Below are 22,486 nucleotides of genomic sequence, written 5' to 3' on the forward strand. Positions count from 1 at the left end.
GGCATTCTTTGACCTACAGTGTAAGCTATTGCTCCGTATTGTTGACCTTACAGAAAGAGATGTGCATTTCCTTTGCTTTGAATTTGTCAAGAGCATTTTAAAATTTAGAATCTGGAATAAATACAACATACAATATATCCCTTTTTTCTTGAAAATCATCTGCCCTTTTGTTTCATATTTCAGTTACTTTCAGTATGAAGAATAATAAAGAAATTACTTCTTTGAAAGAAATGGCAGCAATTCAAACTTAAGCATTAGTATTTTTTTCATGGCTTATATGAATTGTGTTATAAATCAGACATTCACATTAAATATTGCAGCTATACAAACACATAATATACAACAGAAACATTCATGATGGTGATGCTCTAAATATCAAGTCAAATGATACAAAGTTAAAGTACAGCACTGTATAACAATAATAGACATTAAAATTTTTGGTGAATAACTCCTGAAGTGAACACATCTTCAACAGTTGTATATGAGATATCTGTTACTTTTAAAAAATAATTAGTACAATTGTTAATTATATATTATAGTACTTATACTGATATTGAGTCTACTATTTGCATGTGTATAGAACTAAGTTTTTTATTTTAATTAATTGATATAACCTATACATACATGTACATTTTTAAATACATGATTTTAACCTTTACATAAAATTTAGCTTCTCAAAACAAAAGATATATAGATTCCTAAATTAATTACAAGATTAATGAGGTTAATTATATCAGAAAAGTGATTGTTACTGGAGATAATCACAAAAGAAAGCATGCAGTTAATTGATTTAATGAGGAATTAGGAAAATAACATCGGGACCTTGGTGGGTAAGTGGTCTAAGTAGTCAAGCTACTATTTCCCTATCCAGTCAACACTGAAGTTTTGATTTTAAATCCCACATATGGCAGGTGCATGCAACTCTAATCTTTATTAACTAGGATTATCAGTCTTCATAAGCGAAGGTCATTGGTTCTCTATGGGCACTCCGGCTTCCTATGATAAAAACTGACCATCACGAAATAGAACAATAGTGCTGTTTCAATCAATCAACATTAAGTCTTGCATTTGAATGAATAATTTATGAAGTTGTAAATCTTTGAGAAAGCTCCTTTTAATAATATTTAAGCTTTACATCTATCATAAAGCTTAAAGTAAAGTAAGCTTTTATTGCTAGTGGAAAAAACATTTCTTCCATCTTAATGCACTAAAATCTAGTACATTAGGCTACTGGGTCCCTGCTTATCTTTTCCCCTGAATTACAAAATTATTGATTTATTTATTCTTATGATAGATGTAAGTAGTGGATACTGAAACCTTTGGTCATTCAGTACAAGACTGTGTCACTCATATGGAAGATAAATTTGCAGACTTAAAGAACAAATTAAGCAAAGGAAAAATGCATTAAAAAGCTGACAGGCAGTTTTAAAGTAAAGAAATTTTATAAAGAGTTTGTCAGGAGAAAGGAGGGAACAATATGGAATATATGGATATATCTATTCTATACAAAAACAAACCTCTGAATTTCTATCCTCAAATCTACGGCTACCCATCTAACAATGAAAATTCTATGATAAGGGGAGACTACTTTTTTTCTTTTAAAGAAACTTCTAGATTTGCATTTATTCATATAAATTTACATGGGTAGAAATTAAAGCAGAAAGCTAGTGCATAACTGTTTTTTCAAAAGCAAAATGAAAATATGAGTCATGCACAAAGATTATTCAAAGGCAAATAAAATGAAATAAAAGTTTGTAAACTATGAAATCTGTGTAATAATACACAATACAAATGAACTATATAGTCTATAGTTACTATATCAAATAAAAAAAAATGTATATGCTTTTGTCAAATAAATTAAAGACAACACATGCAATTAAGTGCAACTTTTTCATGCTTTTTTCAGATAAAGATCTAGAAATAAAAAGAAAAGACATAAGGAAAACGGTCTGTGATAATGTAACACACAATGTGCTTTTGGTATATGTATTCCTGATTAAATATCCATAAAAAGGTCAAGGTCACAAATGTAACTAGAACTTACCAGGGCTGCTGTAGTTGGTGTTCTAATTCTCCCAGGAGAGTTATAACCATTTTCTCGAAAACTGAAAAACATTATACTTGAATGTGATAAATCTGATAAGGATAAGAAGAGCTGCTGACCCTTTACTATTCTACACGAGCTGCTGACCCTTTACTATTCTACACGAGCTGCTGACCCTTTACTATTCTACACTTATTTGTTATATCAGTTTTGCATACGTTTATTAATCCTTTAACTCTATTTTGAGGGTTTCTGGACTGAAGGTGCTTATGTGTTACTTTTATAGAAAGACATTCAGGGCTATAAGCAATTGACACATGGTATAGACCATTGTCTATCACTGAAGATCATTTGTTAACCATAATGTTAATGACTTTTTTTATGGTGGTGTTAGGTTGCTGTCTTACTTATGTATACTACACATGTAAAATTTACACATATGCAACTGCTATCTTAATGGAGACCAACTTATTTTGTAATGCATGATATAATGGATATTACAGAACTTTCCTTAGTGTTCATTAGAGCTTAAAAGTTTAATTACTTAATTTTTAATTCTATATCATTATTTCAAGAACTAACAACAAATCTCTATTCATGAAACGTATGATGAATACTAACAATATACATAGGCAATTCTTCCTTAAAGTTTTAAAATAGCAGTTATATACCAAGTAATTTGTCCAACTTTCAAAATTACTCCTGCTGAATTATTAAACTTGAACTCATTTACTACCAATAATGTTTTATACTGTTTATATGTGCATTTTGTAGAGTCTAAGTCCTTGTATTTTTTGTTGGTTAATTGCTTACATGGCTAGACACACTAAGTCATTTACTTGATGAAAGGTTATTAAATAATCCATGCAATTAAATTGCATTTGTACAGTAATTATTTCCAATTAATGATCGATACAAATCTGTTAAGTACCAAGGTGACAGCCATACACCTGCTACCTTAAAACTTAGTACCAAGGTGACAGCCATACACCTACTATCTTAAAACTTAGTACCAAGGTGACAGCCATACACCTACTACCTTAAAACTTAGTACCAAGGTGACAGCCATACACCTACTACCTTAAAACTTAGTACCAAGGTGACAGCCATACACCTACTACCTTAAAACTTAGTACCAAGGTGACAGCCATACACCTACTATCTTAAAACTTAGTACCAAGGTGACAGCCATACACCTACTACCTTAAAACTTAGTACCAAGGTGACAGCCATACACCTACTACCTTAAAACTTAGTAACTTACTCTGTCATATTAACTTTGCGAGGACTAATTCCTAAAACATGTGAATTTTTCCGACACTCTTCATTTATTTCATTAATAATAGTTCTTTCCACTCTTTCTGAACCTTGATTGTCTTTAGCTAATTTTAACACTTCGGCTCTTTCTCCACGTAATTGTTTAATTTCTTCTTCTTGCATTCTTATGGTATCCTGTAGCTTGTCAATCTCTTGCTGGAAATCCTGAAGTGAAAACTAGAATTTTCAAGTATATATCCAATGAGCCCCCACCCTGTTAGAATTATCTCCCTTGTTCCCAGTTATAACACTCTAGCATGCAGTTAGCTTTATTAGGATTTAGATGTTCTAAAAATCATGCAGATAGCTATAACATATTTTGGATAAAAAGAAAATTAGTCATCACTGGAAAGATAAAAAAGCTCACTATTCCAGATATTTTTAGCAGAAAATTTTAAATTATGGAAACCTTTTATATCTTTTATACTATTCAAATAATACATTTGATTTAGAATGGAATTTTGACATTTAACTAGGGCCCTTTGGAACTCATAATTTTGATTCCAACACCAATAACTTACTTCTTTCATTTTGGATTTGACTTTTTCCATATCAACTTGCATGTCTTGTTTTATAGACTCCTTAGCTCTAGCAACAGCCAACATACGGTCATGAACAGATTGGCGATTTTGTAGACGCTGAGTTTCTAACTCCTGAAAGTATAGTTATATATTTTAATTTTAGTGCAAAAAAAAAAAACCATGAAAAATCACACACTAAAAGCATTATCTTTGATTCAGTGAGATTTCTGCTTTTCGGTGTTTTAACGCCACTTTTAAGTACTCCTTTTGGGCTATTTTGAGGAATATTAGAAATCTGATAATTCATGTTTATACCAGTTAGAACATAAAATACAGAAGATTTAATGAAGATGCAGAGGCAGATTTAGGGAGCCAGAGGGCCCAGTCCCCCTCCCTTTGTGGGAACATATTGATTGATTATTAAGGGAGTCACTTAAACATGGCTGGAGTGGGCCCCTTTTATAGCAGTCAGTGGGCCCCTCCTTATGAAGATTTCTGGACTCCGCCACTGAGATACTCCACTGAGATACTCTACTGAGATACTGATGGATTACTACAATATTTTCCCTATGCCTTTTTACTTTTTGATGTTATTGATTTTACTTATTTTTGAAACAGCATTCCATTCATAAGACCTGTGTACTATATATGAATCAGAGAAAACATGTGTATACCTGTACAAAATACCTGCCAAAAGGTGTTTAGATTTAATCTATAAATCATTGATAATATTTGATTTCATCAAAGTAAAAGGAAGTGTTGTTTAGATTTTAAACACTGGATGTTATCATTAAATTAATTTGCTATCTGAAAGCCTAATAAAATGATAATGTCCATAACTATTAATCAAACATAAGTGTTTTATTGTGCACTTAGGTGTGAGCTTTTAAATAATATTAAATTCTCACCTCTTCCAACGAAATTTAGAATTTTAAATAAATTGTTTTGATGTGCTAAAATTTTACCTTAATGATTATTTTAATGGCACTTAACATTTTAAGTTAAGCATGAAGTTTCACTTAACATAAAAGAAATTACTTTTAATTTATCCATGTCTTAGACCTGCTATAAATAGTCAGATTTAAACCCTGACAAAAAATCACTAGCCTTGCCACCACATTAAGTTTTGACTATGTCTCCTATATGAAAACCAAATAAAGAATTCCCTGCTATCATGTCATGCATGTATGAGTTCAATATTGATTCTGCTGATGCATCAAATATATTATAATATTTCTCCAAGCTAAACTATTCTAAACATGAGATTTGTTTAACATTTTAAATATTGAAATAATCGAAAGCTGTGAGTGAGGGAAATATTGTACATGTATTGCACAAGGTTTGGTAGTGAAATGTGTTTCTCTATAGAATTCTTAGACAAACTTGAATCTTTCTTTTCCTATTATATATAAAAAAAGGTCCTGTTCTTTTTATGAGGCATACATCCATGGTAGATTTTTTTCTTGACATCACAAAAGCAAATTTAGAGGAAAACAAGAAAACTTGAAACCATAATTCAATTTTGACTGATCAAGAACTGAGATCAAATGGGCTGATTAACATAAAGAAAATCAACCAGTCTGGGGAATTGGCAAATTATAAGATTGATGATTGTTTTATGCCACATAAGCACAAAAATTGCTACATCACGACAGATCAGAATTAGTCAAAAAGAATATAAAAATGTAACTCTATGTCTTAACTTGATTGAGACTGTCATAAATATTAAACTATCTTAATAGAAAAAATCATGTTTACTCAGGAATTTCAAGTACTAGTACATATTTAACTAAAACAAAAAATCACTATAAAAGTAGGACCTAAATACTTGATAAACAATAAACCTATCAAAAACCTGGTGTATATATACATAAACTTATATTTTATTGTTTTAATAAGTTATATCATAGCAACATTACAATGTAATATAATATAATATATTGTACAGTTTATTTATCTTAAGAAAAAAACATCGAAGTTTGAACCGAAATATCATTACAAACACACAAACACACCCACTTTACCTCAGCTTCATTGAAAGTAGGATTTTTTAACATTTTGAATCAGTTGACCTCCATGATATAATACAACCCCCTTGATCAAGTAAGGAATATCATAACATATTATTAATTCCCTTACACTCAGCAATAATCCAGGTTTAATCCTAGTTTAAACAGATTAATTTCTAATCATGTTATTTACAATGTTATCTTCAAAGTAAAATTTTATGCATCAAACAATTTAAAGTAATAAACTTTATTCTAAATGTTCTGATAAAAGCATTATATACAAACAAAAAAAGCTGTAATACTTTCAACTGAACATAAAAAAGAAATTCAATTAAAAAACAGTGCTCCAGTTAACATGATGTCTCTTTTTTTCTGATCAATATAGATTATCTGGTTTTCTATACAATAATATGTAAAATATCAGCATTGAGCCACAATGTAAACCTTTTTGGTGAGTGAATGTAGCAAAAGAGCTTCAAAGAGTCACATATTGTGTTGAGCAGCTGATGTTTGCAATAAATATACTTAGAAAAACAGATAAAATGTTTGTCTTTCAATTATGGGTCCTTCTCCCTCACTACAGTAAGTCGTAGAAATCTTGATACGCCTCCTCACACATTATTAGATGGCTAATCATTTTTCACTAGACATTTTGACGTCTCTGATAATGTCTGCTCATGGCTCAAAGTCATGATACGAAAATAACCTAGGGACTAAGCATGATGATGTATAGGTGATTTCATGTTGAAAGTCTTTAGGATCAAAGTATTATATACTATAGATATCTCTTAAACTTTTTTTTTTTTTTTTTTTTTTAACAACATTATATATATTTATTCATCAAATATGCTTGTTACATTGTTACACCAAACTCTTAAACTTAACAAGATGTGGATCCATGAAAATAAAGTTAAGGTCAGAGGAACACTGCCAGGCAGACATGTACACCTTCAATCATTCCATAAACCAAACATAGTTGCTAAATTTTCTGAGAAACTGTCTGCCAGGTAAGCATCCCTGACAGTGAGTATGTATTTTATTCTGCATGTTTCATAGAAGTCAAAACAACAAAAAATTGTCATTTTATAAAAGTAAAATGGATAGATGGATGGACAAATGATGTCAATAGCTCATTGATGATACAAATTAGAAGTATACAGAGGCAGATTTATAAGGGGACCTTACTTAGTCTAGGAAAAATTTGGTTGCTTATATAGGGAATCACTGAAGCATGAAAAGACAGACACCTTCCTAGGCAGTCAGTGGGCCCCAACTTATGAAAATTTCTGGATCTGCCACTGGTATAAATCTCTTGATTGTTGTACAGATACTCAGTTTTGATGAAAAGTGCTAGTCACATGATAAAATATCAGTGACGAACCTAGGGGGATTAATGGGACTGGAATCCCCCCTTTTTTGGGGATGATCAATGCATTTGAATGAGGATATGTGGTTGGAACCCCCTTTTGAAAATGGCTGGATCCGCCACTGAAATATGGCTAAAGTACTATACTATAGTGTAGCTATTCTAAAAAAATTTAATATCATCAGAATCGAATCTTTAAGCTTTGTCACAGACCCACTAGTCCAGACTTGCAAAACACCAAAATCAAGTGTCAGGCCTGAGCCTGGAAAAGCATATCTTGAACAATGAGAACCGTCTGTTATCAGATCTATTCTTAACATCAATTTTAAATTCCCATGTTATATATTTCAAATATACATTGTACCTGTATATTAGCTATAATAGCACGAATAATTAGTAACATTAAATTCCCATTTCATAGCCTTTGGTTAAGTGCCTTGAACATAAATCATATGCTTTTGTTATTTGTACTGTTAATATAAATAAACTCATCATAGTTACCAGGACTAAATTTAGTATATTTGTCATAGGTGTTCTTTTAGGTAAAAGTTTTTAAAATAAATTTTATTGAGATAATATATTATTTAAGAAAATATGAAATTATGAAATAATTGTGTGACAAACTTTAATCTAATTACTCAGGTAAACATGTCGCTTGTAAATAATTGCTCTGAGCAACACTTTGGTATCTTGTCAATTGTCATTAATTAATCTGAGCTATATTATATTTTAATTAGGATTATAAATGTAATTAACTTGTATCTCTCTAATTGACATTATTCATATTTCACCTTTGGACATTGTAAACATTTATTATTAATACTCAAATTATCAAAATTATCAATGTCTGAATCTGTCACCAAGAGCCAATGCACGTCGAGTTTAAGGGGGACTATCGAACATGCACAGCCCAAGGCACAGGGGTCAGTCTTTCACAAGACTTAAGCAATGGCAGGCAAAACTATAAAGCAAGCAGCAAGTTGTAACAATTTTATATAGTAACTGGTCCAAATAATAATAATGATGCCGAAACAATTTACGAATAAATAAAGCTCAAATGTTCCAAATAATAAAGTCACTAATTCCACTAATCCAATTCACAGTTTAAAGTTAAAGTCCAAAAATGTTCCAAATATTCAAAGTTGATGTTGTCTGGTTGAACGATTACAGTTGTGTTGAGCTGTCTTTTGAGTACGAGTTTCTCCTGAGTAGCTGAGCCTGGTTGGCTTTGGAAGCACTCCTATCTGGATCACACCGACGAGACTACACTAACGAATAACTGTTCGACTCCGATATTTAAGGCGAAAGCTGAAAACTACTCATAAAATGACAGACATTGATAATTTTGATAATTTGAGTATTAATAATAAATGTTTACAATGTCCAAAGGTGAAATATGAATAATGTCAATTAGAGAGATACAAGTTAATTACATTTATAATCCTAATTAAAATATAATATAGCTCAGATTAATTAATGACAATTGACAAGATACCAAAGTGTTGCTCAGAGCAATTATTTACAAGCGACATGTTTACCTGAGTAATTAGATTAAAGTTTGTCACACAATTATTTCATAATTTCATATTTTCTTAAATAATATATTATCTCAATAAAATTTATTTTAAAAACTTTTACCTAAAAGAACACCTATGACAAATTCCCCCCTTCTCCAATATGTTTGTCCTCAAACATGAGAAAATATACAAAAACATTAAACGTTAAACATAAATAAATATATACAATAATCATGAAGAATTAAATGATATGTACAAGAAAATGCATATATAAAGATAGCATATTTTTGCAAGCTTAAGACAAGATGAATATTTCAATTTTTAGATAAAATTGCTCGATTAAGAAAATTGCCAGATAAGATATGAAAAGCAAGACTTAAATTGAAAATAAGACAAGACATATGCAAAGAATAATTCTAGACTGAGAATTACATAAAAACAAATAAAATTGTATGCTGTATGCTCCTTGCATTAAGGTGATCGGCCCAATACAAGTGCAGGGTGTGGAGTTGAATGATCAGTCCAACTCCAAAGGGTTTAAATCATTGATCATTAATATTTATCCTCTTTAAAACAAAAATGTTACATAAAAAATAAAAATAAAACAAAACATACATGTACTAGCTAGTATTACAATAAAAATACAAAACATACACTATATTTACAATACCGGTATCTATCTTTTTACAATCACTATATTTTATAATTCAATATTTGCCAATCTATGTGGCTAAACTCTATAATTCATTATTTATACCAATCTATGTGGCTATACTCTATAATATTTTCATTTATACCAATCTATGTGGTTTTACTCTATAATATATTCTTTGCCCATCTTTGTGGCTTTATAAAAATAGTAGCTACAATTCATTATTTCATACTATAAAACACTATCATATTTAACAATTGTACATGTACTATTCACAAATTTATCTTCTCCTCATACTTATTTCTATCTTGTATTGTTGTTCTAACACATTTATAAAGTTATTTATTGACGCATTTGACAGACTATCAAATGTATCCCACTCTGGTGCAATGACTGGATTCCTGTATCCCGATAAATATTCCGTTGTACCATTTATGTTGTATCTAATTTCATGTATTTTTCCATCTGAAGCTATTTGAAAACTGCAGTCGCGTTGATTTTCCTTTCCTAATCTTTTCTCCATAGCATATTGAATGTCTTGTTGTAAAAGAGCTTGTTTGAAACGTTCCTTATGATCTATTAAAACTTGTCGTGCGGTATTTGGTGCTGAAGTCATTGATTCATATTTTGAAGTATTCCCAGATTTAATTAAAAAGTATGGTCGGTTGTTAACAATTCTTACTGCTAATAACTGTTGATATTCATTTCTATTATCTTGTTCACTTATAGTTTCTGTTTGTGTGCTTATATCAGATTTGAATTTAGTTGAAATAAATTGTACACTATTAACAGCTGGATCTGGTTTTGTGAAAAATTTGTGTTTATTCTGCTGTAATGGACGTTTCCTTTTCTTACCACTCATTGTACGTTGCGCATGAAATTCTCTTATTAATTTTGCTGGAACCTTGCATGAGAAATACCATTCTGTGTTTCTTGATTTATCGGTAAACTTAAGTTTATAATATAATGTACCATTACCTCTGACTGATGATAAAACTTGTTGAATCTCCTCTTCTTTGAATGCTTTGCACTTATTGTTCTTACAATCCTGACAAGATGGCTTGTTGTCTTTAACTGGTGCATTTACGGTTGAATCTCCTGAAGGGCCTACAGTTCTCTTATTTGTTGCACTATTTTGTGCTGGTTGTTGATTTTGTTGTCTGTTGTTGACTCTATCAACAGGAAGTTGTTGTTGGTTCTGAATTGGCCTATTGGTGTTAATTATAGGAATTGGTGGTTGTTGTCTATTAATTCCATTGTTGTTGATTGGTGGCACAGGTTGTTGACGATTGTTTGGTAAAAGTTGATCATTATCATTTATGTTGTCGTCTTGTATTTCTTCTGGATTCAGTTCTTCGTTGTCATTTTGAAACTCATCTGGTAAATTAGTCGGTCTGTCTTTTGGATCGTAATATGGCTTCATTCGTTGCGCGTTTACCATTGACACAACTTCTTTGTTTGTTGCACAATTCCTAAGTTTGTAAGTACTATTGGGTCCAATGCGGGTTATATAATAAGGTCCTGACCATTTTCTATGTAATTTTGGTGCTTTTCCAACAGGAACTTTGGTACAATAAAGCCAAACACGTTGAGCTGGTTGAAATTCAGGTTCTTTAGATTTTTTGTCATATTGTTGTTTATATCTTTCTTGAGCTTGCTTGATGTTTTTAGCAGCTATCTTTCTTGATGTTTCTAAATTTTGAAGAATTCTGCTTAAAAATATTTTATGATCTTGTGCCAAACGATCTTTTGGTATTAGGGCGGTGTCAATGGGTAAGGTCATTTCTCGTCCATAGAGTAAAAAGAATGGTGAATAATCAGTTGATTGAGTGGCTGGCGTAGCACGGTATGCCATTAAAATTCCAGGAAGAACATCATACCAATCATCTTGTTGATCTCTTGTATAGGCTCTTAATGCTTGTAAAATTACAGAGTTCATTCTTTCGCATGCGCCATTTGTCTGTGGATGGTATGAACTTGTAAGATGTCTTTTAATATTGAAGAGTTCTGAAAGAGCTTTAACTAAATTTGAAACAAAATTACGTCCGCGGTCAGATAAGAGGGTCCTAGGAGCACCATAACGGGATATTATTTCTCTATATAAAACATTTGCAACTTCACCTGCTTCTTCAGATCTTAACGGAAAAGCTTCGCACCATTTTGAATAACTGTCAACTACTAGTAGAACATGTTTGTATTTATCTTTGGTTGTTGGAAGGCCACTTAAAATATCCATATGCCATCGTCCGAAAATATCATTTGTTGGTTGTGGTCGTAAAGGTGGTGGTTTTGAATTGAAAGCGCGTTTGGACTGCTGGCAAACTTCACACGTTTTTACATATTGATTAATGTCACTATACATTGATGGCCAAAAATATTTGTTTCTAATTGCAGCATATGTTCGTTCAAATCCTTGATGTCCTCCTCCCAGAATGCAGTCATGATAGGCCTTAAGTATTGAATCACGGAGATTCCTTGGAACTGCAATCTGTTTGACAAGTCGTTCATCTTTTGGCACTTTCTTACAACGTTTTGAGTAGAAGTGTTTTAAAATTCCATCTTCTAACTCAAAATTGAATGATTCGGCTACGACTGCCCTTGCAAGTTCTGGATTCTGTGGTACTCGTCCTGTCTGTTTGTATTTAATAATATCGGCAAAGTCTCTACAATTCTCTTGTTCTTCGGCTAAATTGGTTAATTGAATATCATTAATTGTCATGGTTTGTAAACTTGAAATAACTGCATCTTCATTTTCACCCTTATATATAAATGTTACTTCGCTATATTCTTTCGGTATATCTATGGAGCCTAAATGGTCTGCAAGTTCACTAGAGTCAAAAGAAGCACTATTGTTAATTTCTAAATGTTTTTGTCTTGATAAGCAGTCTGCTGGGTTTTTAGATCCTGCGCGATGTTGAATTTTAAAATTATATCCTTGTAATAGCAAACTCCACCTACCAAGTCTTCCCTGACAATCTTTGATTTTCTGAAGGTATTTTACTGAAATATTGTCTGTATACACTGTGAACTCTTGATTTGCCAAATAATGTTTAAAATGTTGAACTCCTTCCACTAATGCTAGAGCCTCTTTATCAGTTATATGCCACTTAAGTTCTGAACCCCTTAATTGTCTTCCACCATAAGCAATTACATGTTCTAATCCATTTTGAATCTGACTTAAAATATATCCATTTGAAAACTCTGAAGAGTCTGTTGCTAAGATGAAAGGTTTGTCTAAATGAGGAAATGATAAAATTGGAGCTGATGTCAAACGGTTTTTTAAATTTTCAAACGCAATATCACATTCTGGTGTCCACTTGAATCTTTGATCTTTCTTTAAAAGCTTTGTTAATGGAGCTGCTATGTGGGCATAGTCTTTCACAAATTTCCTATAGTAGTTTGCCATTCCTAAGAAACTTTTCACTTGCTTTGCATTAGTTGGTCTGGAGAAATCCTTAACTTTATCTGTATTTTCAGGATTGACGCGTATGCCATCTTTTGATATAACATGTCCCAGGTACTTGATTGTTCTTGTCGCGAATTTACATTTTCCAGGATTAAGTTTCAGGTTTGCTTCACGGAGGTTGGAAAACACTTGTTGAAGGTGATTAAGGTGGTCTTCAAAGTTCTTTGAGAAAATTAGAATGTCATCAATGTAAACTAATGCAATTTTGAAATTTAAATCCTTTAGCACTTTTGTCATCAAACATTGAAAAGTTAATGGAGAGTTCATCATACCAAATGGAAGTCTATTAAATTCATATACACCTTTATGCGTAATGAATGCACTTTTATGCTTTGTTGTTGGGTCTAGCGGGACCTGCCAAAATCCTGACGTTAAATCGAGAGATGAAAATAGTTCTGGTTTTGAATCTGCTAAAGTGTCAAATATATCTGTCATAGTTGGAATCACTGCTGACATGGGTTCTGTTATACGGTTTAAAGCTCTATAATCTACACATACGCGTATACTTCCATTCCTTTTCTTAACAAGTACGACTGGACTATGCCATGGTGAAGTAGATTCCTCAATAATATTATTTCTTTCCATTTCATCAAGTTGTTTATCTAGTTCTTTGCGCATTTGTGGAGATTGTCTATATGGAGCAGCACTAATTGGTTTTGCATCACCAGTATAAATTGTGTGGTAATGCAAGTTGGTATGTCCCAGTTCACTTAAATCCTTTGCAAATATGTCCCTATTTTGAATTAGAAAACTTTGAATTTGTTGTTTTTGTTCCACTGTAAGTTCTAAATTGTCTAAATTAAATCCTAGTTCTGAAAGTTCACTACAAAGTTGATTACTAGTTGTTTCACTAAGAGAGTTTATAGGAGCAGATGATCCTTCTGTGAACTTTGTAACAAACTTAGACTGTATAGTTTCGGCTTTCGCAATTTTAGTCCTTCTTGGAATGTAAACTGTTGAATTTGTAGGATTCATTAGTCTGTATGAAGCTATGCCTCTTAACACTGTAGAAATTGTCTTCCCTCCTGCTACTTGATGTTCAATGGATAAGTTTCCTTTAGGTTCTAAAATTACTGTTGTTCCATGTTTAAACTTTCCAACATGTACTGGAATTATGATTTCAGATTGCGGTTGTATTTTGACTAAATCCACTGTGGTTGCCATGGCAATCTGAATGTTGTCATCTATGAATGTTGGAACAGTAACTGTAGACACTAGGTTCTCCTTTCCTTTCAGTGTAGCACTATCTTTTTCTGGTACATTAGGCACAGATATTGTCATTTTTCCAAAATCCAAATTAACCTTATGAGTTACCAAGAAGTCCAAACCAAGAAGTATTTTTGAATGAAGCGTTTCAAAAATGTGAAAGTTCTGTAAAATTTTGTGTTCGCCGAATCTAATTTCCAAAATAGTTTTTCCTAGCACTGGGTGTACTTCTCCACATACTCCAACTCCACTAAATATTGATGATCTTTGTATTTCAGCTTGTGGTTTAAGTTGTCTTAAAAGATGTTGACTTATACAACTTATAGTGGCTCCACTGTCAATTAAGCACTTTTGATTTGAATTTTCAATGTTCAGGTACATGAAGTTTCTTTCTAAAGATGATTTAAATTCTATATCTGCTTCTCTTGCTGTAACAGTTGAAAGACTTGCACATTTTGATCTTTTGCAGCACCATATATTCTTAATTCTTTTCTTTCCCATGACTTCTACTAAAAGAATTTTGGCTATATTAGATAAAATCTATTCACAAAATAAGGGCAAGATGCTACAAAAAATGTGTGCAAAACTACAAAATTTCTTGAATTTATTAGCAGTCTCAATAAAATATATATTCACAACTTTTCTTTGAAGAAACGTTTTGCTTTGATAACTACCAATTTAATTTCGAGAATTATCATGAATATTGTTATTTCAAAAGCTACTTATCTTTTAGTCTCTGTAGTAGTTCTATTTTGTTCACACACTGCAGTTGCCTTTCTTTACAATTAGTTTGCCAACTTTGGTACAACAACTTCTAAAGTTGAAAACTGAAACTAAACAAGATTATAATTAGACTTCTGTAAATGGTAGACTATGAAAACAAAATTCATTTGAATACTACCAATGACTTTTACAGATTTAAAACTAATTATATTTTTTTTTTATTTATTAAGATTCAATCTTGCCCAATATTTGCTGAAACTATAAAAATTTGAATATAACTGTAAAGATAAAATAATAAATAATATTCCAATAAGTTACTTATCTTCAATAGTAGATTCTCACTTTCCACTGTTCCTTCAATTGAATTTTAGTTACGAAATTCCTTCGCAAATTTTGTAAGTAGATAATTTAAAAGTAATTTTGAAAGCTGTTGCTAATAATAATGCCATGCCAAAGCTAAACGGATCGAAATGATGCCAACGGGCCCGCCACCAAATCTGTCACCAAGAGCCAATGCACGTCGAGTTTAAGGGGGACTATCGAACATGCACAGCCCAAGGCACAGGGGTCAGTCTTTCACAAGACTTAAGCAATGGCAGGCAAAACTATAAAGCAAGCAGCAAGTTGTAACAATTTTATATAGTAACTGGTCCAAATAATAATAATGATGCCGAAACAATTTACGAATAAATAAAGCTCAAATGTTCCAAATAATAAAGTCACTAATTCCACTAATCCAATTCACAGTTTAAAGTTAAAGTCCAAAAATGTTCCAAATATTCAAAGTTGATGTTGTCTGGTTGAACGATTACAGTTGTGTTGAGCTGTCTTTTGAGTACGAGTTTCTCCTGAGTAGCTGAGCCTGGTTGGCTTTGGAAGCACTCCTATCTGGATCACACCGACGAGACTACACTAACGAATAACTGTTCGACTCCGATATTTAAGGCGAAAGCTGAAAACTACTCATAAAATGACAGACATTGATAATTTTGATAATTTGAGTATTAATAATAAATGTTTACAATGTCCAAAGGTGAAATATGAATAATGTCAATTAGAGAGATACAAGTTAATTACATTTATAATCCTAATTAAAATATAATATAGCTCAGATTAATTAATGACAATTGACAAGATACCAAAGTGTTGCTCAGAGCAATTATTTACAAGCGACATGTTTACCTGAGTAATTAGATTAAAGTTTGTCACACAATTATTTCATAATTTCATATTTTCTTAAATAATATATTATCTCAATAAAATTTATTTTAAAAACTTTTACCTAAAAGAACACCTATGACATATACGCCAGACGCACGATTTGTCTACAAAAGACTCATCAGCAACGCTTGAATCCAAAAAAGTTGAAAAGGCCAAATAAAGTACAAAAGACATAAATCAGTAATGTCGTCATATGTAATAATCAATGAATTCAAACTTGATACTTGCATTCCTTCAAAAAATATCAATTTTTTTGGCATTAAAAAGAAACTACAAAGAGGTTATAATGCAGCAAAGGAGCTAAAAGTGGACACAATCAATAAAGGTGTGATCCTGATAACAGACTGACAGACATTACACACTGAACAACCTTAAAGCAAGGGGTACTGTGGATTCATTATTATCTGAGGGGTTCTAATTTTTGTTGTTTGGTGGGTAAAGGTGAACCCAAAAATTTTCAGCGATGTCAAAATCATTTATACACTTATTGTATGTCAACTTATGCCAACTCATGCAAAACCATGATATCAAATATCCTGGAACTCAAAGAAACAATTTTTCATCAGTGCAAGAAAATAAGTACTCACAAAAATAAATAAATCCCAGCATTCCCTATAGAACTGGAGCCAATCAGTCAATCAAAACTCTAAGGCAGTCATGAACAAGACTAACTGCATTTTCTGCTCTGTGTGCTTGCAATAAGCTTTCAGAAGTTAAAAAAAAATCTTTAACTACTTGAAGAAGAAAGTTGCATGTTTTTCTATACATTGAAGATACATTTATGAGGAGTACAAGATAATTTTACAAAAATATAATTTATTTTTGTTATAAATTTATTTCCATATAATTTTTTATCAAACAATCGTACCTTGTAACAATCAAAGAATCTCTGTTTAACATCTCTAAGCTGATCATAATCCAAATCCATCATGCTTCTACCAAGGTTTCAAAACCAAATATCACTAACAGTGGCAGTGACTAATTCCAAATCAAACTAAACAGTTAAATGCTACAAATTGACAGCCCTTCAATAATGGTCCTTTATAATGTGAATTACTTTCCTTTTTAAAAAACACATTAGTTAGATGAAAGCAACAATAGATTTTAACAATTCCACACAAAGCAAATTGCTTTTTCAATAGTAAGAAAATTTGTCAACTAGAATTGTTATTTTTCTACTTCATGTCATGGCATATTTCAGCAATTAGGTCCCGACACTTAAAACACATATAATTTCACTCCTTCAATTGAAATCAGCAATGCCTAATCAATTTCAAGTCATTAAAATATCCATGCGATCAATAAATTCTCCAGCGACAGTCCCGTTGTTCTGACGAGTATAATATCAGGGGTATAAATACCCGCCTTAGTATTTTGCTGTGCTATCCACTATGCAAACATACTGTTTAATTGAAAGAAAATCTACCTAGCTTTCAGTCTTATCTAGCTAAGTTTATAAATGTCAAAAATTTACACAGGTCTTTAATAGTTAAACACTAAATAGATTTACTATACAAAGTCAGTACACCGTTATCCAATATTAAACAGATATCAGCACAAACAGTTTGCTTTTGTATTTATTGTAACTCTAACAATAAATACTTATATGAAAATCAATGATCCCATACACACATTTGTATAAAAATAAACAAAAAATATAATTTCATTGAAATTTGATCCAGTTTTATATGCATGAATAATAATTCTGCCCTAGATCGGATAGAAAACGAAATTGGATTATAACACTTATATATGCATTCTATTGTTTGCAGATAAAAAATTTAATAAGCTTATTTAAAAGTATTATAAACAAGTCAGATTTCAACCGATCTGATTTCATGGGGTAAACAAATTTCATGCCAGCATTTTCTTTTGAATGGTTCAAAATATGGAAATCAGATTCACTAACGGCAGGGATAATAATCAGATCCACACAGGCAATGACAGGGTTTGAATATTTTATTCATAAAAAGAAGATCGTAGCAGTATATATTCTAATACAAATTAAATCACCTCGATTAATTTTTACATGGAATTTTGAATTACATCATGGTTGGTAAAAAAGTGAAAGTAAACAACTTATCCTATGGTGCTTTATTATTTAATTAAAATTTCATTATTTGGTTCGTTATAAGATCAATATGTTAATTGCCAGCCCAAGTCTTTCCTGAGCTTATGGATCATGGACACCAGATTTTAGGTATCAACAATATGAACCTGTACAGAAATATAAAATAAAATTGACCACTTTTAATGTAACTGGTTGTGCTTGTACTATTTCAGAATACTCCAAATAAACAATAGTCTCTTTTCAAGGTTATTCTTAAAATATTAAGTTACATATTTTTATGCCCCACCTACGATAGTAGAGGGCATTATGTTTTCTGGTCTGTGGCTCCGTTCGTTAGTTCGTTCGTCCATCCGTCCATCCGTCCGTTCGTCTGTGCGTCTGTTCAGGTTAAAGATTTTGGTCAAGGTAGTTTTTGATGAAGCTGAAGTCCAACCAACTTGAAACTTAGTACACTTGTTGCTGATGATATGACCTTTCTAATTTTAAAGCCAAATTCAACTTTTGACCCCAATTTCACGGTCCACTGAACATAGAAAATGAAAGGGGGAGTTTCAGGTTAAAGTTTTTGGTGAAGGTAGTTTTTGATGAAATTGAAGTCCAATCAACTTGAAACTTAGTACATACCCTCATGAACCATAGTTTCTGAATATTAGCTGAATGTGGCTGAAATTTTCTGAATTTTGGCTGAAATGTGTCTTAGAACAAATCAGGTGTCTGAATCCTGTCTGACCTGCTTATTGATGGTGTCTGAATATTGTCTTATAGTTCTGAATTTTGTCTGAATACTTCTTATTTAGTCAGAAAAAGTTTCAGACATATTCAGAACTTCTGAATACTGTCTTATTTGTCTGAATTATTAAGAAACACCAGTAAGATCAATTCAGAAACCAAAAATTAATTTAAATACACCCCTAAATATCTGAATATTGTCTGAATTATTCTTAATCATTCAGATATTATGTCAGACAAAATTCAGAAAATTTGAAATAAGTAAATTCTATTATATAGATCTGAATATTGTCTGAATTATTCTTAATCATTCAGATATTATGTCAGACAAAATTCAGAAAATTTGAAATAAGTAAATTCTATTATATAGATCTGAATATTATCTGAATTTTTCTAAATCATTCAGAAGTTATATGAGACAAAATTCAGAAAACTAAAAATAAGTCATAGATCTCAGAATAATGTCTGAATTACACTGAGTTATTTAATTTTAACACATAAATGGAAACATAAAAAAAATAATACTTTAAAAGTCTGAATGTTATGTGAATAAGTTTCACCAACAAAACTACATAAAATAAAATATTTTGAAAATGTACAAATTAATTTCCCTGATTACAAAAATTTGAAATCCTTCATCTGGCTCACCAACATAATAGTGCAAGAATCTTACAGTGTTTTCCCCAGGCAATACAGATCATAGGCGGATCCAGGGGGGGCCTGGGGGGCCGGGCCCCCTTTTCGTGGGAAAAATTTGTTTTATTATACAGGGAATCACTGAAGCATGACTGAAGCGGTCCCCCCCTGAGGTCAGTCAGCACCCCCCCTTACGAAAAGTTCTGGATCCGCCACTGCAGATACTGACCTTATTTTTCATCTAACATTTTGGAATGACCTGAATGCAGTTATGGTCATCAGTTAAACCCCAATGATATATAACTATGAAATACTTTGGAAAACCAAGTGTACATAACAAAAACTCGTGAGTAGTTTGATCATTTAGTGATGAAAAACTGTGAACAAACACTTGTGCACTTTAAAACATTATTTTTGAAAATTAAATCAGTATTGCATTATTTATCATTAAGATACTGATGACCATGGACATTATTTTTGGTAGAAAAAGTACTTAAATTAAATTCTAACAGCTATTATGAGTACAATTCATTTGTACCTAGTCCAAATTATTATGACGTTTTGAAAGGCTATTTAAGGTTCATGTGGTGAAAATACGGCCATTTTAGCCATAGGGTCCACATGAACCTTAATTTTAGCTTTGACACCCTCTGCAGCAAGGTGCAAAGCCGACAAATAAAATAACCATTCAGTTGAAAAATGTTTTTAATGCAACATCCGGCACATTTGTTTTTTTATACATTCAAACTTCTCAGTTCTCCCACCATACCGGCTAAATCAAGGAGATCCGGACATTAAAATAAATGGTCATTTAACCTTATAAAACTGGCCATTCCTTTCAATCGGATACTGGCCGGCATTTTTGTATTTGAATAATTATAATCAATAAATTCAACCTCATAAAACGGGCCTTGTCATCTTAAAAATCACTGATCGTAAATAAAATTGTTGTGTAATTAGAAGACAGTTCAGTCAATCAGGTCACCTGAGAACTGTATGAGTACTGTTCAGCTTGTCAATTTCATTTTATTATCCCTACTTTAAAAGAAGTTCACAACAGCGATTAGACATTATTCAATAACTATAAAGTGAGGGATAGAACATTTGACCTAATTATTAGGGAAAAATCATTAGTGTATGGTATTTTTTATTTTTTAATCCTGCAAAATAAAAAAAATAAATAATATGAAATACAAGTTTTGCGTATTTTACGATAGATATTATTCACAAAATTAAAATTCACAGAGGAAAACGTACATTTGAATAAGATCAAATACATTTTTAAATATTTCTCAAACACCTATATTAAGGGGAAGTTACTCTTCGTGATTTTAAATTTTAACTAACCAGCAAACCCTGCAAATCGGCCGTAATTCGTGACCTGACCGGCGGCCTGTTTTGAGAAGTTTCACTGAAACACCATTACGGGGACGAACCAACTTCGGGCCGATATTATATGGGGCGACATTGACACCTTGACGGAAACGCACTGGCATACGTGACTACGTCATCAAAATACGCTGGATAAACAAAATGGAGAATCCAAACGCAAATGTTTTCAGATAAGTATTTTGGTTTTATTTATGATAATTATAATAATTATAAAATACAATTGGTTGAGGCACTATTATAAAACATTTATAGGATTTAAATCTGAGACAACATCAGAAAGTTTTGGCAGACAATTAATGTAATGAATATATATTGTTGTCACATTCATAACAGACATAAATCATTTGTAAATTATGTACAAATAGAAATCAATCTAATTGAAATTAAATCTCTCACTCGCTATTTTTTTTATTCTTGGTCCCACGCAGCGACCAAGAATAAAAAAAATAGCGAGTGAGAGATTTAATTTCAATTAGATTGAAATAGAAATTTAATCTGCGCCAATAACTTAAAAAATGCACTACCACATTCTACTTTATAATGTAGAAATTAAATTGAGAGAACAAACATGGTGAAACCTCTAAGTAGCCAGTTTTATCTTCAAGGGATAAAAAGGGGGGTCTTAATTTGAGTTCAGGCTTCCAATGTAAGATACAATACATATGCATAATGCAATAATATTTCTATTGAATTTATTGCTTCATAACCTCTTGAACAATTGATTCTTTGTGGATAATTTTGTAATTTTAGGGGATTAAATATGAGCTGCCAGCAATGATATGAAACAGTGTGTATGCAGACTCTATTTTAATGCCTTTATTCAGCAATTCTAGTTGGAAGTACAGAGACAGCAAGTTTTAAATTACAGAAAGGAAGAGAAGTTTATATCTGACACATAATTTTTATTATTAGTTAATCAGTTTGTGAGTGAGGTTTAAGCTGACCATAGTTACTGTTTTTATTCTTACGCATTTTTTTTCCTGGATAGGATGTTTTAAAAGAATGTAATTTATTTAAATATTTGAATATGATCAAATCAATCATATGATCAAAGCACTCAATATATTTTGTGGTTCTTAGAAGTAGTGATAAACCTTGGACTTAATTGGAAGATCAAATCAGTTACAATTGGGTTTTGATTTCATTTTATGCTATCTTATTATGGCTGAATATGTCTTAATAAGGCTGAAGATTGGATGAATTTGTCTGAATAGTTCTTAATATGGTTGAATATTTCTGAATATATATGAATATTTCTGAATATATATGAATATTTCTGAATATATATGAATATTTCTGAATATTTCTTGATATGTCTGAATATTTCTTAATATGTCTGAATATTTCTTAGTATGGCTGAAGATTGGAAGAATATTGGCTGAAGATTTCTGAATATTGCTGAATATGTCTTAAAAAATGGCTGAATATTTCTTAAATACAGCATCATTTAAACCATAAATTTTCTGAATATTTCTTAGTTTCTGAATATTTCTGTTTCTGAATACTGGCTGAATAGTCCGAAATCCAGTCAATATTCAGAAATAGACACAAATACAACATTCAGACATATTCAGACGATTATTCAGATATAATTCAGAAATAATTAAGACAATATT

At 31.4% G+C, this 22,486-nt stretch overlaps 1 protein-coding gene across 18 annotated transcripts in view; it reads right to left on the reverse strand.

The window, feature by feature from the left end:
* LOC143075075 (uncharacterized) overlaps positions 1-22,486 on the reverse strand; it is a 133,501-nt gene that overhangs the window by 12,259 nt on the left and 98,756 nt on the right. For 15 of the 18 annotated variants that reach the window (XM_076250342.1, XM_076250337.1, XM_076250343.1 and 12 more), the window contains 4 exons: positions 3,883-4,014; positions 3,309-3,526; positions 2,045-2,105; positions 1,518-1,553 (listed from right to left, as the gene is read on the reverse strand). In XM_076250342.1, the coding sequence (XP_076106457.1) occupies positions 1,518-1,553; positions 2,045-2,105; positions 3,309-3,526; positions 3,883-4,014 (447 nt within the window). The remainder of the gene's footprint in view (positions 1-1,517; positions 1,554-2,044; positions 2,106-3,308; positions 3,527-3,882; positions 4,015-22,486) is intronic. The other 3 variants (XM_076250347.1, XM_076250341.1, XM_076250350.1) reach the window with 1 other exon arrangement.

The sequence above is a fragment of the Mytilus galloprovincialis genome, chromosome 5 (genome assembly GCF_965363235.1).
Source record: "Mytilus galloprovincialis chromosome 5, xbMytGall1.hap1.1, whole genome shotgun sequence".
NCBI classification, from domain to species: domain Eukaryota; kingdom Metazoa; phylum Mollusca; class Bivalvia; order Mytilida; family Mytilidae; genus Mytilus; species Mytilus galloprovincialis.